Raw genomic sequence first — 17,377 nt, forward strand, 5'->3', positions numbered from 1 at the left:
CTGACTATAATAAACTCATATATCTGCTTGACATTTTCCCTAGTGCAACAAAATGATGCCTGTAAGATGCCAATAATTATATAAATGGTGTGACGAGCAGTATATATGGGGGTGAGCTGTGGCTTGCTCAAATAACCATAACTGGTAATTTCAGTTTTAAGGTTTTGATTTGTAATCTTAAAAAAAAAATATTGGGTTTATTGTACTGCATTTTGAGTATTTTTGAAACAAACATTAAAGTGTTATGAACAAAATAAACTGTAAATAATTCTTAAAAGGTCTTTAGTGACTATTTAGAAATTTTATAATATTCTACTTCCAACCACTGCAGTCAATCACTGTGTAGCCAACTCCGCTATGCAGGTCCTTTGGCCATGTAATGTAGGGGCTGATCACACGGACCAAGCTACCGTGTGGCAAACACATAGTACAAGGCCTACAGCAGAGCGTAGCAGGGTTGGTCCCAAGGCCCGGCCTATGCCAGACCCTGGGCACAACCAACCGTCATGCTTCAGAGACAGGTCTATTATGTATTTGCATGTTTCATGACACAAGGCGCGTATAAAGGCCTTTCCATCATGCTCATCCTGTGGTACCACTGTGCACCACAATCCTCTCAGTGCAAATGCCTGATGAGGCACTAAAATCTGTGTAATCAGCATATAATGCCATTTGTCAGGTATTTTTCCCCAACCTTCACTGTTATATGCTTGGGTGTTGGGAGGCCTGATTACAGAAACCTTCCTGCAGTTTCAGTCACTGCATAAGCAACATCCCATGGTTTTGCAAAATTAAACTAAGATCTCAGTGTCACATAACACGGAGGGGTCATCCGGAGTGTGGTTCTATATAAAGAGCACCCAAGCTTTAGTGCACCGCTTGGCAAGGTGATAAGAATCTTCTGGTTGCGCTTCCACTTACCTGTTGGTTATGCGCTAGACCCTGGGACCTCACCTTAGAGTAGTTGTCTTCTTGGATTTTCTTTACTATGACTTCCGTTTACTACCTAGGAAAAAAAATCCTGATGACTTGAAAGGTTTGGGAGAAAAATTGCAAATATCATGAAGCCAAGACAGAGGTTAGGGTTTTCATGCGCATGAAAGAACACTCGACGTCAAACTTTAGATTTGATTAGACATTTTGCAAACCCCTTTTTAAAAATAAGGAGTGAGGTTAAGAGTTTGTGATAAGCTTGTTCAGCTACTGTACCTAATAAAGTGAACTCAAGAATCGGTTTAAGACTTGTTTTTTTTTTATAAATCTTAGCTCTTGTGAAGAACTAAACAGGGACTGACAAAAAGACTCGCAATTCCTGACAAAAGACAGGTTATCAGAGACAGATGTGTGAGAAAACCCTTTATTGTGAGATGACACATCCTCAGTTAAACTCAGATATCTAAGAGCTTAATAAATCTCTGAAAGAATCAAAGTAATTGTGAATACATGTTTGCAATTAAACTGGTTTCTCTTGTACTGAGGGGACTGAATAAAAAACACTTACCTAGAGAGAAGTAGTCTGCTCCATATGGTAAAGAAAACAAGAATAAAGCAAGAACAATGTGTCCTACTCTCCATATCCTCAAAAACCCCTATGTCCTCCAACACTTTAAGTGCCAAGCATGTTAAAGATTTGGTGCAGGCAAGGAGAGAGACTGGAAGCATTTATGTAGTATCCGTAGCTACTTGACTAAGAAAGTATACATTCTGGGGACATTGAAAGTGGGTCAAAAATAACCCCTGCAGGGCAATTGTGTCTTTCAGCCATAAATAAAAATCCTCACGTTGGTTGGTGGCAAGTTAATGTTCTTGAACATATGTGTAAGCTCTTCATCAGGTTCAAATTCATGGTAGCACCGGTGCCAACCAGGATAAGGATTCTGATCCCATTATTATCAATCTCTAGTACCAGTAGAGTGAAGCCACCATCTTCAATAAGGAAGCTGCTCCAGATAAGAAAACATTTCTGATGTGTGGATCATTCAGTGCCGGATATGATGATGTACTAGGAGTTACTTTGCATTGTGACCCATCAGTTCAACAACATGTGCTAACATCTGACAGTTTTATGTCTTAGGCGAGGAGAATGGGTCATTAAGTTCACTCATACCTGAATGCTTGAATTCCATATGAAAAGGACCTCTTTTAAGTAGACATTTCAATACCACTATCAATTAATTATGTGAGGCTGTCTCTCGTGTTGGAATATGTCTATCATGTTGGACCCCACATGATGCATCAGAAGTTCTGTCAGAAGTTTATCGTAAAGTATAGTAAAGACTTTGAAGTCCTTAATAGAGCAATAACTTCAGCGTGCCGGATTGCTAGATTCATCTAGATATTAGAAGCTTACTAAGCACATGGGGATCCAGTGCCTTGGAGAGGTGCAGTGTTAATAGAAGATGGCAATGATCCCATTTTATACTTGAGCACTTTGCATCCTTCATCAACATCACGACTCGCACAATAGACAGCAGTTTGTCCCAACACTACTTCACAGAGCCAAAACAGCAGAATGGCCTTCAACACATGGGGATGAAGAGCCACCTTGCTAAAAGCGTAAAGAAGAGGTGAATTATCTACATTCATCTTGCAGCAACTTACTTAAAGAAGATGCACAGCATTGAAACATGGTGTCCTGGCTTTTGCGCATTTTCATAAATAAAGAATCTGCACAGCAAACACAGTATCCATAAAATCTAATCTTAATGAAGATACACAACATTATCTATTTAGAGATTGTGAAATTAGGACAGTTTTTCTCAATGTGTAAGTCAGCAGATTTCTCAAAACTTAGTTTCAAACTAAAAGAGCAGACAAAGTGGTGATGTTTTGGATTTAAAAAATCCTTTAATAAATGAGGATAAGCGGTAACTGACACGAGCAATTCTTTTGGATAAACAAATGTTCCCAATTGCAACTCATCTAAATAACTCTGGTCTTTTTGCGATTTTTATTCCTGTCTTTTTTTCACACCTCTGGAATATTTCTTCAATGAACATATGTGAATTAACACGCACACAAACTCGGATTATTCACTGAATAATGTTCCCCCAAACACAAAGGGAAAAACAAGGGGTGCAAAAACCAGACAAAATCTAAATATGTTACTCCAACTATACCTCTGTGATGAAAGAACCTGAATAAAAATGTTGAGGGGTGGAGGTGAGGTGGGGCTGGGGGCGAAGAGGGTGGGGTAGCTGAATTAGACACAGGACCAAGAATAGCAACAAAGTAACTAAAGAGAGTAAAACCACAGAATATCTTAAAAACAGAATAAAAGATGTTAAGCTAAATAAAAGAAATATTCTGATGCCTAACTCTGCAGATTTGGTTTTTAATATGTTTTAAGCTAAGGTAGGCATCAGAACATTGGTAGCTAACTTAATATTAATATACCAAACATTGCCAAAACATTATGGCTGGCAACTGCCTCAAGCATTTCCGGCACGATTGTTTTTATTCCAAGATCATGCACACTACAAGAAAACAATGAATGCAGCCTTTTTAGAGCACACAATGAAGTTGCGGAAAGACATTTAAAAAGTGTACAGTTTATAAGGCTTAGGCGTGACATATTAAAGGCAAGTCAACTATTGACGGTAAGTGACTAAATTGATAAGACTTGGACAATTCTCCTTGCAAAGTGTTACTCATTGATGGAAGGCACCCGTACCAAATGTAGCCTCATGTATTCTTTGCAAAAACAGGAAACATTAACACAGCTCCCATCTACCTGAACCAAATCGCTTGTGGAAAGGACAAAATTATTAAGGGTCTCATTACGATGTTGGTCGGATAGCATTCTGACCGACTTCGTGTCGGAATGGTTTCCAACCGACTCGGAGAGTCCGACCGACTGATTACGAAGGTTCCGACCACCGTTCGGTCAGACTCCTATGACATTCAATGGGAGCTTGTGTTTTGATCGACAACACAGGCTCCCATTGAAAAAATGGGTTGTTGCAGAAAACCTTGCACCCTGTGGCGGGCACCCCATGGTGCCTGCCACACTGTGCATGGTTGGAAAGAGAGGACCCACGGGCCCCGGATGAAGGGTGGCCTGTTACAGGCCCCCAAACTCAGATTCCAACAGCTGATCCATGTCGGACGAACCGAGTCGGAAAAGCTATCCGAATCTGACATCGTAATCGCTCGGTCTGAAGCGCGGTCCGTAGAGCTGTACAAGATGGCTCCGCATGACTCGGTTTCTCCAAAGGCCACTCAGAACCCTGTCGGAAAGATAGAATGGTTACCTTTCATCGTAATCGGGTGCTCAGAAATATTTCCGAGTCAGGCGGAAACATGGGTTCCGACAAAGATTCGGACAAACAATGCCGTTCGGAGCCTTTACGACCGACATCGTTATGAGGCCCTTAGTGTTTTTCTGGTATAAATGGAAAGGACAATTTCAATAAGAATTGGTCTAGTTTGATGGATTTAAAATCACCTAGAGGAAGAACACAGAATATTTTAGGCAATCCAACCAAGAAAGTAAGTGATGAAGGATGATTGCATAATTTCATATTCACATATTTTAGAAACTTTAACATTAATGTATCAGCACTGAAGTGTAATTGCTGATTTTTATAACAAATACATTTGGGTTTATAATTTTAATGTGTTGTATTGTTAAATAACGTAATCAGTTTTCATAGTTGTGTTATAAAACAAACTGTATTAAATATAGAAATAACTAAGCAGACTTTAAAAATGATGGTGGTGGATTTAAGGTCCATTACTGATTACTTATTTTAGTGTAGTACAGTTGGAATCATAAGTTTTAAAAGAATAAATCACTGTCAAAACAAAATGTAATAAAAGCTGACCATTACCCATGTAATCCTCTGATCAAAGGTAAAACATCAGATTGTTACTTCGATAAATCCCATGGGAAAATAGTAAGTGAGAATCCAACTTTACTAGGTGACACAGATGGTCTGCCTTAGTCAGCTCTTCGTAGGACCCCATCATCTGCTTGCCACTGAACATATATAGTACCCAGAGGTTGAAGTGGTGGGGAGGGGGGGGGGTGAGGATCTGTTGAGAACAACGTGCCTACGCGTTTTGATTTCACATTAAAAAAAAAAACAAAATCCTCTACATTTTGTTAAAAAACAGCCACCATGGAACGGTTAATCCAGTTAGTCGAGATGCCTTGGTGGAAAGGGAGAGGGCCTCCTGTGCTGTTGAACCAAGAGAGGGGCAGAGAGCAAAAGAAGAAACAAGTATGGTCATGTCATGGTGCCTGCTACATGAAATAAATGTAGACAACTGGTTAATCAGTACAAGTAAAGCCTGCTTAGGAGATAGCTTTGGCTTTAACTTGAAGCTTAATGATGACAAAGACTTATTTTTTTAGAGGGGTAATGCAAATGTGTTACCAGTTCAGTTCTATAGTGTGTCCTTTTAATGAACATAAATAAAAATGTTTGCCCCACTAAAGTCTATATTTTAAAAGTACTTGATCTTAAACCAAATTATTTTGCACATTTTGCAGCAGCCTAACTTGTGCTGTGATTAAACGCAATTTTAAAATACAGGCTTACGTATTCACAGTATTTTCTGTCACAGGTTGGGGGGACCACGTAGCACTGAAAATGCAAGTCACTATTACCCACTGTACCATCCAGGATTCAATTCCATTGATCCACATGTAGATACATCTGCAGTGATTGCGTCAACCAACAGAGGTTTCATAACGCAAAATAGTGCATTCCCCACTATTGGTTTAGTGCAGTGTTTCCCAAACTGTGGGTCAAGACCCACTTGAAGGTCAGAAGCCGATTTTAGGTGGGTCATGAAAGTCCAAGCAATAAATAAAAATCCTTTTAAATACTGTATTTATCTTATCACATTTGCAGTGCTTCAGTAAAAGAGGTCAATTGCCAGGCTATATCTTCTGCTGTTTATGTTTTTTTAAACGGAGATTGGTGTTTACATACTCCGCCCACTTTGCTGTCAGAGAAAGAAAAGGAAGTGAATTGTGAAGGAAAGGGCTGTGGTACGGAATTTTTGTAACAAACAACAAAATATAAATACTTGTAAATGAACTGTATGCATTCAGCAGTTTGGAAAGCAAAAATGAAGAACTTTCTTTGCAATTCTGAAGTGTGATGGAAGCAAAGAGTTTAATAGGTTCAAAACAAATCAAGACACTTTTCCTTGGTGATGCACAAATGATAAATATTCACTGTAACCCAATATGCCCACCTTATCGTTCGGGGACTATAACGTGTTATCAGTAAACCTGTACGTACAAATTTAGTGTCCATTTCAATGGAAAATGCGCTGTCTGTAAATGACAGAGTGCTACCACACAGGCTTCTTGGGCTGGCGACTGTCTTATTGCAGCCGCACCCGAGTACTTCACAGGTCTTTCAAAGACCATTTACTTGTTCACCCCTTCTTAGAGCCCCTGCATCTCCACTCTGCCTACTGCTGGAAGAATTAACCCTTCATTAAATCAACCCCGGAAATTTGGCTCTAGTTGCGCCTATGCTACCACACGATACTTTTGTTGTATTAACAAAATCACCTGCTTTATGTCCATTAAAGCTAGGTGGGTTCCCAAAGCTTGTCATGCTAAAAAGTAGATTGCAGATGTAAAACGTTTGGAGAAAAGTGGTTTAATGCGTTATCATATGTCCAGATACCTGAAAGTAAAAAAAAAACGCCAAAATATTGTGTTATTTTCAGTCACGTCTTTGACCCCGCATCCACTGTATTCAGGATCACAGTTTTCACACTTTATAATGCACTTCGACCACTGATAGTACCAGTGCTTCAAATGGGCCGGTACTGTCCGGTATGATGTCGTCAGTGTGAAGCATGGTCTAGAATGCGCGGTAACGGAACAACATGATTTACCAAAATTCCAATGCGCCCACCTCAGCTGTGGAAAGAAGTCCTCGATCTGGGGCCAACCAGCCTATTACCTTGACCGGATGACTGGAAAACTGCGTCAAGTTCAGCCCACTCCTACTTCCAAGCGCTCAGGGCCGGATGCCACCTATATCTCAACTCTCTTTACTCATCGTATCTACCAGTAGAGTGGAAAAGACAGCAACAAGAACATACACAGAGAGCAATGCTATTCCGTCCAATAGAGCCGATCTAAAGAGAGTAGTCATTGACACAAAAAGGGGACTACGAGAAACCGGGCACTTTTGTTGGTACTCGAACTCTGCCATTACTGCGTTGTCTTAATTACTTTCCACTACAAAGGCTTAATTTGATATTAAAAATAGATACACTGGCTCCTGTTTTAATTGATTGTTAAAACTGTTTTTATATCTCTTGAAAATATATCTAGCCTGTTAGCAAGGTTGGACGATTGGTTAAAGCACTTGATTCCAAAACGAGCTCTTTTGGCGCCCTTTCCTGTGTCGTTCCAGACACCGTTTCTTCTTTGCATTCACAGTGCTGTGTAAGGCTGGATATACATGAAAAAAAAAACACAGCGAACAATAAATATTACGTCACGCGTACTCCTTCTAACCTGACGCTCCAAAAACGAAAGTGAAACTGGAACTCGAGAGTCAACTTGCCAGTGCTGGCCCAGGAGGTGCGTTCTGCTAAACCATGGATGAGGGCGACAGTATTGGGACTCGAGGCATCTCCCTGCACGACTTTAGCGAGAAGCTCGGCGAATTACGAGTGCACTTTCATGTCATGCGTCTGTCTGGCGGATTCTTCCTTTGGGTTGGCTCTTCAGGATCTCTTGCTAGTCTAGCAGTGGCCATGTGCAGCAGATATGTGAGTATTCTGTTTTTGCTTGCCTACTGTGAGTGAGGGAGGGGCGGGGCAGTTCTACGTACGGATTTGGTACTTTATTTTTGCGTGTTTGTCGTAAGGGAATAAAAGGTCCGTATTCTGTTTGGTATGTTCATGTAGTTTATTAAGTAATTAATAAATGAAATAAGGTACAAATAACGAACCCCAACAGGAGCAGCCTGCTTGCTGCTCAGCCCTACTCTCAACTGACATTCATGCACGCACACAACACTCTATGACATCATACACTCATGCTAACATTCTACACCATACACTGGCTGAGCAGCAAGCTGGAAGCAGACACCACACTTCTCTCCCCTTTAATAAAACACCAAAAATGCAAATGCAAAGAATAAGCATAATAGCGACATTAAAAGGAAGAAGCAAACAGTCTGAATGTCAACAAAGGAAAGTAACTAAAAGAGAACATATTGCAATTATTATGATATAGGATTCTGCCATAAAACAATGGAATTAATAAGCAGACTAACGATGAGAAGATAACACTAAAATAAGGAAGCAAAAAGGGAATGCAAACCTCGACAAGGAATAACAGGAATAATCCAAATAACACACACCCATCTTCCCCCTTTAATAGAACGACAAAGAAAACATGAATAGGAAGCGCAAAAGAATAGGAAAAGTAGGAAATGTCAACAAGCTAAAAAGAACTGACAAATACAGAAGGACAACACAACCGTAGCAATAGAAATGAAACACACATAACAAAAGGAATGACGCTCCAAATCACCACCCAACATACAAGTTGGCCGTACCAGAATGAAGATGGCAAGAAGAAACAGCAAAAGAAAACAAACAGAACAAATCAAAGACAAGATCCTCGTCGCCAATGTCGTAACGGAATAAAAGGTCCGTATTCTGTTTGGTATATTCATGTAGTTTATTAAGTAATTAATAAATGAAATAAGGTACAAATAACGAACCCCAACAGGAGCAGCCTGCTTGCTGCTCAGCCCTACTCTCAACTGACATTCATGCACGCACACAACACTCTATGATATCATACACTCATGCTAACATTCTACACCATACACTGGCTGAGCAGCAAGCTGGAAGCAGACACCACAGTGTTTTTATGTTGCTTTAGCACAAGGTTCTGCTAAGAGTTTATTTCTCCTGAAGTCATCGATGCACCAGGACTCAGCACAGAAATGCGAACAAAGCTGGCTACGTGCACAATTGTGTCTGGAGTGGATGCAAGGATAGCTGTGGGATGTGTATTAGGGATACGTTAGGGTGGATGCAGGGCTTTAAGTGGGATGAAAAAACTGGGGGGAGGGGGGTGGTCTATCAAAGGGGCGTGGCCGATGTAATTATAGACGTGGCTTGGAAACACTTAAACTGAAAATCTGTGGTTAGCATAGTGTGCCACCTGACTGGTATTTTGCTGCTTCTGTCACTGCATGCAGATATATAATACAACAAGTAACATTATACCTACAACATGCCAGGGCTATTGACTTTCTCAATGGTTGTTAGTTGCATAAGATAAATAAGCAACAACTATGGCTTCTTTGTATATAATATTGACAATGCTTCAGTTCAGAAATGATGATACTTAAAGAACTATAACGAGTGACTTTGAAGTTACATCAAAGGCAGTGAAGGGTGGCACTGCTGCAGAATTAAGATTTCTATGTTTTTCACTGAGGGTGAGGGCGAAAATGTCCCCTTCTTTTTAGAATGCCGGTGCTGTACACCGGCAGGACCCGGCCCACTTAAAGCCCTGGGTGGATGGATGGAGTCTGGGTGGATTGTAATAGATGGCAAATAATCGGATATAAAGCAAAGCTTATTACAAACCAGCTAGAGCTTTTGAGGAGAAGCACTTTGTCGGACCTCCAGACCCATTCCACAGTCAGTCTCCTTTGCCGGGAGCTGCTTCAATCATAGAAACGTATAGTGCCATTATCGGCAAGTACCCCCACTCGCAATCTGAGCATGCAAGAATAAATAAATACACAAGACAACTTTTGTTCTGGGAGAATATTGCTGCAGGTTTATTCCATACAAAAGTATGCAATATGGTGGGTTATATTGCGGGCGATCCAAGGGTGGGCAGCTATACCAACCTATGCTGCCCGCCTGCCTGATGACCCAGCACTGTGGAACACCCAGACAGTACTACACCTTTTGGTGATCCTCTTCTGGATCACGTGACACGTTGGTCTCTTATTACTCACGCCCTTTTCAGGGCGGAGCGTAGCAGGGCAAACCCCCGGTTGGTTAGGCCCCCAACCGCCCGAAGGACTAACGGGGCACCGTCGCGGTTTTCCAGGAACCTGCCCTGAGGATCCTGGTCTTTGGCTCTGGCATCCCTACTGTGCCGTGCAGAGGTACCCTTACTGTACCCGTCTGCCGCAGAGGTACCCTTACTGTACCCAGATCGCCCTGTAACTTCGCCTGCAACACAAAAGAAAACATTAAAACATTCTGAGTACCTTGTCCACCTGCCCGTCCGCCGGGTAAGAGGCGGGGCGGGAGAGTGCGTGGCTGTTGCAACAGAGACCGCCGGGAGGGGCGGGGGAGGCATATATACCCTCCCCCACACCGGATGTGACGCCCCTATGACACCCTGGCGAGTGGACTCCTACAAGAGCCAAACCACTAGAAAGGGGGTGAGCTGGTGCCGAATGGCACTAAAGGGCCACCCTCTGGAATGGCCCCCTGAAGGGGGCCTGGACCGCCGCATAATTCCATTATCGGCAACTACCCCCACCCACAGTCTGAGCATGCAAGAATAAATAAATACACAAGACAACTTTTGTTCTGGGAGAATATTGCTGCAGGTTTATTCCATACAAAAGTATGCAAAATGGTGGGTTATCTTACGGGCGATCCAAGGGTGGGCAGCTGTACCAACCTATGCTACGCCCGCCTGATGAGCCAGCACTGTGGGACACCCAGACAGTGCTACACCTTTTGGTGATCCTCTTCCGGATCACGTGACAGGTTGGTCTCTTATTACTCACACCCTTTTCGTGGCGGAGCGTAGCAGGGCAAACCCCCGGTTGATCAGGCCCGCAACTGCCTGAAGGACTAACGGGGCGCCGTTGCGGTTTTCCAGGAACCTGCCCTGAGTCTCCTGGTCTTTGGCTCTGGCACCCCTACTGTGCTGCGCAGAGGTACCCTTACTGTACCTGTCTGCCGCAGAGGTACCCTTACTGTACCCGTCTGCTTCCAGATTGCCCTGTAACTCCGCCACAGCTCTGGAGGCGGCCCCAGGCGCTGTCAGAGCCCCCCCCACCAAAACAGCTAATTTCTGACCTGCAACCTGCTTTTAAGGGCCTTGTGCATGTCCAGTGGAAAGTGTCCATGCCCACCTGTGACAAATGCACCCCATGTTTGTCAACCTAACCTAGGTGTACGCCTGGATGGCAATGATGACAATGGACCCCATATTTAGCAAAGTAGCCTTTAACATTAGCCTGCATGAGCTCGTGTCTGATGAATCCCAGACCCCTCTAATCAGCGAACTTACGCCATGAACAGTTCCCTCTTACAGGGATGTTCAACTGCCTCCTGTGACTTAGCTCCGTGCCACCTCTTTGGGGGATCATCTCAGACCACCAGGGCTCACATTGACCCATGTAGTTGCTGATCTCACCAGAACAGCACATTTCACACTTGCGACTGCTCATTTCTAGGCCTCCTGCAAATCTAAGGGAAGAGATGCCTCCCTACTGGTGATAGATGAGCCCCATCTATATTACAATAGCCCTTGATGTAGCCTGGAACAGCTAGTGTCTGATGAAACCAAAGAACCTTCTGGCCTGTGAACCTGTGCCAAGAACTATTCACCCTCCTGCGGGAAAGTTCCACTGCCTCACATGACCTAGCCTCATGCCAACTCTGGGCAGGACGAATTCAGACACCAAGGCTCACATTGCCCCATCTATTTGCTGATCCCACTTAGCTGCCGTCCTTCTAGCACTGTGTGTGCCTGAACCCCTTTGTCCCCCATCTATGGGACAGCAGCCCACTTGTTAGGTAACCGCTCCCACCCCGCCTGCCTACTTTGGCTATTAGGGTGAGAAGGATTATACTTAACATTTGCACAGTCCCTTTACTTTCTAAATTCTGATGCACAGGAATGTTCATAACTAGAAGTATGTGACCATGAGCAAGGGTGCCCTCCTGCCCTTGCCATGCCTCCCGCGTATCTTATGGGAATTTCGCCAACTCAGCTCCCTCTGTGGTGAAACCCCCCTAGGCATACCCGCTAAGAGAATCTGTCTGATTTAATACAGTGCGCACTGTTTGCAATATGGTGCCTAACATTAAGGATGGACTAAGTCCCACTTTACCCCTATCCTAGAATATTCCTGACTGGGTGGGCAGGGGGGGCGTTCACACGCCCCACCCTTAGGCAACCCCAGCGGTGTAAAATTACCTGCTCCGTTAAATTCCGATTTTTGTTGATCACCGGACGTGGCAAATGTTCTTTTGCACGGTAGCCTTTTGTGCTTGACACTTCGTTTCCCCATTATTTAGGACGGCAGCACAAAGTGTTGGCTGACAGCGTCACCACCCAGCGAGGCTAATATAGCTAACCAGGCGGGCATTTGTGCTTAACTGCAGGTACGTGTCACCTACCCTTGGGTCTGGGGTGCACTTATTTCACCCCGTTGACCAGACTGTTGCACAAACCCTTTTGATTGCTAAACCCTGGTGAACACCTTAATGGTGTCAAATCTGGTTTCAAACAATATCTGTCTTGTGCCCACTATTGGAGACACCTCACCCTTTCGTGCAGTGACAACTTACGCAGCGCATCCCACTTGCTTAACTGTCGTCGGATCACAGATGCACAGTACCTACTGTCCATCTCCGACCCTGGATGCTTTAAACCTGCCAAAGTGTCGGAAACCAAGATTCCCAGTTCTCTGTTTAGCTGCAGTACACCCTCAGTGGATTTGCTAGGAGATACCACAAACTGCATTGGTCATGCGAACCTTAAGTACACAATTTTCACCAGGGCGTACCTCTAAATGGGACAGGCTCCACACAGCTGTGAGGCCAGAGACACACATATATTAAACCCATTTACTGTTTTTTTTTTCACTTGGCACCCTTCTGGTTAGTGGTGCGGAACCTCCTACCCAGCATAAGCTGACCGTCTAGCGTTGCCACCACACCACCCGTGTCCCTTGAATCACCCTCCATCCCCCTGTGCAATAGTCATATTGCTAAGTGGGCAATCGATTCCCTCCTTTCCTACTGGACTGTTGCCTGGTCAGTTAGATCTGTGGTAGCTGCACCCAGACTTCCAGGCAGCTTTATTGCTGATAATGTGACCAGTTGACCGTGGGGGAATCTCACGCTTGCAACTTATAACTACAGCAATTGTTTAATTGCAATGATACTGCGTGTCTGAATGAACTATGCACAGGTAATTGGACTCCCACGTGCGCAGTTGTTGTGAACAGCAAAGTGGATGGGCAGGATGTGTTGGGGGACCTACCCCTACCAGTCTCTGCTGTAGTTTTCCCTTAAATGGAACGGCCCGCTGTAGGTCTGCGGACCGGTGAAATTGTAGCCCAAGCCTTCCTATGTGCAGTTCACATGGTGAAAATTGGTGATACTTTTAATACCACTGGTGGGGGAGAACAGGTGAAGTTCTGGGCCTACTGCCAGCATCTCTCCTGCTCCATCAGGGTTACCTAAGCCCCAGTCCCGTTCCCTCCTAGTTAACCCTAGGATTTAACAGAGTTGACCCCCCAACCTGGGATGCGATGGCCTGGTAGCCACTGGACTAGTATGTGAGTACTATCGGGGACCGAAGCTATCATCTTTCTCAAGCAAGGAATGGCCACCTGCAGCGCTCAATTGCTCCCCAATAAAATGATCTTCACCGGCAGTTATCATAGCTCAATTATTACTTGATGACCTGTCTGGGTCCAACCCAGCACCCCAAGAAGTGCTTGTTTCCTAGGTGAGGTGATACAGCCTGACATACTATGCTAAGAGCAGAGTGCACCTGCTCCGTAACCCCCTGGCTGCTTGTCTGGCCTTCCTATCTTCCCAGGGATACTTAAGGCAATGCTTCAATTCCAAACTGGTGTGCCTGTGCGAGGAGTGTAGTGAGTCTTCGCCTGCACGAGTCGCCCAACAGACAAGTTGGCCCTGACTAACCTTGTGTTCTGGTGCCAGCTTTGGGAAGGTGTTTCCCATGTTCTATCAACTGTTGAGCCGTTGGAGTGCTGAATGCAAGGTGGGGATGCTAAGCTGCCCCAAACTCTGCAGACACTACAGCCTGCGCAAGCTTGCAAGATACTAGAACATTTTAGACGTTCAGTAGATGTGACACATTGGACTTGTCCCTCAAACTTAAGTCAGGCACCTCTAGGTGAGGTCTGGCTCTCCCAAACATCTGCTAATCTGTACCAGGGGGTAGACCAGTCCGTGGGAACAGGGGGCGAAAAGTACGTCCAGCTACCTGCCCTTTACAGGTTCTGGGGATGTCTCATGTTCCTTACTACGTTATTGCCCCTTGTGTTTCCCCAACTTTCCAAAACCCCGCAAACTTGTAAGGTGAACATTGAATAAAATGTCTCTATTCGCTCGAAAGCAAGTTGAACCGCAAATTAGACCATTGCCACTAAGCAACATCACAAATGAACTGAAATCTTGCACCGCCCTATGTAGCAGGAAAAAACGTGTGTAACACTCAGCCATAGCACTAGAAGCAGTTTATCAGGGAATTATAGAGACCCGGGAGTCCCCCCGTGCCCTCCGTACTTCCGCAATAGCCAGACAGGTCACCTGCACGCATGCCAGGTGCCAAACCAGAAAGCCATAGCCATTTTGGAAACAGAATGGCGGTGCAGAAACCCTACGAACAACCTCCCTTGTCATCCCTGCTGAAGCCTTGTGCTGGCAACTACCCCCTCTATCAGTTTGGGGCTCATGCACACCTTATGCCACGCTTGCCCACTGCCACAAAACTTGTGGTGCACTGATTTTAGACAGCACCAAGGCGTGCAACCCAAAACCTAGATTATCGTCTACAAAATAAAAGCTTACACCTGGTCCCTCATTCAAACTTAGTTTAGCCCACGGGCCCTCAGATACCCTGACAATGTTGCTAATCCTGAGTTTCAAAAAGAGAAGGGAAATCCACAGAGCAAATGACTCTCTTCAAAGGATTCCTCTACCGCTTACCTGGCCCCGGCGCATCAGAGCCACGGCCGGGCTCGTCGCAACACGACACCAACTGGGAGAAAACCTGTGTGATTATGGCAGCGTCACTCTGAACAATTAACCCTGAAGCCATAAGTCTTTGCTTGAGTTGCCACCAAGCACCGCGTTTGATTCCCGTAAATGCAATCACTTGCTGGTTGTGCGAAATTATTGCGAACGAACACTTCCGTTGAAGGCTAACAAATATGCACACCACCGTTGAAAGAGTACAAGGCAGCTGTGAGAAACCGGAGCAGCGATGCCTCCCAAAAGACAAATGTGATTTCCACAATACAACGTGACTGAGCAGGAAGGTATGCGCACAACAACCGTTCTAAAGAGAATGCTCGCTTAAAACCTAAGGCATTGCCTGCTTCTAGATCTTACCAGGGCTGCTTGGAAATGATGCAACAGGCCATAATCCCTAGTGAAATAACATTATCTCTCCCAACATTGCGTGCGCGACCCCGCCCACTCACGCTGGCCAGCGGGCCCTCCGGTTTCAAGCCCCCGGCACCATAATCAACCATGTGCGTGGCGGTCGCTACTTCACACCCTGTGTTTTACCTGCACCTTAATGTTGCCTCGGACACCGCCCGGCGTCACACTACCGCACCTGTACCACAACAAAATGTTCTTTAAAACCTTTAAGCAACACATTTTTTTTCAACAAGCACAGTGGCCCTGCCGCCAGCTGTCTGGGTCCTCGCGACCCATGCAACCGCAGCCCTTCTCTCTGCGGATCCAGTGTTGTGACCTCCTTGCCTGCCGATAACCCATCTCACAGGTCCCTCTGGCACCCAACATTGCACGCTCATTCACATCTCTGGAGCAGTGCCATCTGATGGTCAACCTGACTCTTCAGCTGGTTTATTGGTCTTTAATAGACATCTATGGACTGCCTGCTGTGCACACACACATCGAGGGTCCCACCACTCGGGCAAAACCATGTGTAATATTGGTTGATTAAAGTGGTGAATCCACATTAGGGGCAGCCTCTATACAGGCCTTTCATGCAGTGTGCTCTCTCAATGCTCGTCCTTAGTGAAACAGAAGGAAGAATTTATGCTTTTTGTTGAGACCCAAAATCCATCTTTATTATTCATTACGGAGACCCGGGCAGACCTTTCTTCACGGTCGGATACTCTTGCAGCCACTCACCTGGTATAAGGATTTTCAGACTAACCCGGCCCGTAAGACGGGGCGGGTGGCATTGCAGTAATGCATAGAGCAGAACGTTCGGCAACGTTGCACCCTAATTTCTTATCGCTCTACGAGGCTGTTTGTTTTCAGTTGCAGCATGATCGTGCGATGTGTAAACGAAAACGCTTACTACAATGCGCTGCCATAAAACCAATGCTTCCGCGCCCACCTTATTGCTCGCGCTGCGTGCCAACTATGCGGCAAAACTCTTCCCTATACCAGCGACGAGCAAATTATTTGCACACATGCTATTTAGCCCCGGCAGATCGCCGCGAGAAGGGGGCGACTGAGGCTGCATGAACCCCACCAAGCGCGTAGGGGGGGAATAAACAGCTGCACAAAGCACGGCTATCCGTTCAACTCTGCAATGGCACCATGACCCAAGCGCAAGATGTTTTGCTCGAGGCTTGCCGCAGGAATACACATGCCCTTGCTATACCCGTCAGAATGCCAGTATAGACTGTGATGAAGGAGATTACGTGTGATATGTGGCCTATTGAAGCGCTCTGAAGACCACTTCCTTTCCGCAGACCTAGTAACATTTAAATAACCTAATATTTTCATAATTGTATCATTTCAAATCCTAATTCACAGCAAAATAGATATTAAGTATTAATGCTTTTGCTGTTGTTGACAAACATTGTTAACGCTAACCGGTTTGCTTGTTAGGTGGGTATGTTTATTGTTTATCGGAGGAGGAGCATACTAGATAAAGGCGGGTTACATTCAGGGGTCTAGACATTACCCAAACCGCTCGGAGCAACCAGGGCAGCTACCAACCCCTGTGCCTATAATAGCGCAAGCGAATACCCCAGGGCTCGCCCCATTACAAGCCTCTGCCTGTCCCAGGCAAAAGAATTCTCGCAACCAGTGAGACAGTGCACGCTTGTAGCAGAGCCTACCTACCCCCGGTGGGGGGTTGCACCAGGGCAGACACCATCAAGCGCTCTTGTCACAGCAATATAGGGCCGGCTTTAAGGTGTTCTCACCCCTTATAAACATATTCACCATTGGGCCAATTTGTAAAGTTCCACGAAGTCGTATGCCACCTGCAGCTCTGAGAACAGCCTAGCCCCTTCACACATCAGGCACATCGTGCTGTGCGCGATCCCGAGAAGTATGCCAAGCCATGAACCCCCGCCAGCGGTGAGCCCAGCAAATTTCTTTTTTTAATTATTATTTTTTTTCTGCCACAGTC

General features: G+C 45.0%; 2 protein-coding genes across 13 annotated transcripts in view; one reads left to right on the top strand and one right to left on the bottom strand.

The window, feature by feature from the left end:
* The window catches only part of ACD (ACD shelterin complex subunit and telomerase recruitment factor), a 272,109-nt gene extending 264,589 nt beyond the window's left edge, over nucleotides 1-7,520 (bottom strand). The window contains exons 1-2 of one of the 12 annotated variants that reach the window (XM_085607161.1): nucleotides 6,888-7,124; nucleotides 922-1,006 (exon numbers count right to left, since the gene is read on the bottom strand). The gene's annotated coding sequence lies outside the window, so the exon portion shown is untranslated. Of the gene's footprint in view, nucleotides 1-921; nucleotides 1,007-6,867; nucleotides 7,125-7,498 lie in introns of those variants that run through there. The other 11 variants (XM_085607162.1, XM_085607167.1, XM_085607166.1 and 8 more) reach the window with 11 other exon arrangements.
* PSMG4 (proteasome assembly chaperone 4) overlaps nucleotides 7,489-17,377 on the top strand; it is a 116,538-nt gene continuing 106,649 nt past the window's right edge. Inside the window, exon 1 of the mRNA XM_085607174.1 lies at nucleotides 7,489-7,755. Coding sequence (XP_085463300.1) covers nucleotides 7,582-7,755 — 174 coding nt within the window. The 5' untranslated portion in view covers nucleotides 7,489-7,581. The remainder of the gene's footprint in view (nucleotides 7,756-17,377) is intronic.

Source organism: Triturus cristatus, chromosome 5_2 (genome assembly GCF_964204655.1).
Source record: "Triturus cristatus chromosome 5_2, aTriCri1.1, whole genome shotgun sequence".
NCBI lineage: Eukaryota > Metazoa > Chordata > Amphibia > Caudata > Salamandridae > Triturus > Triturus cristatus.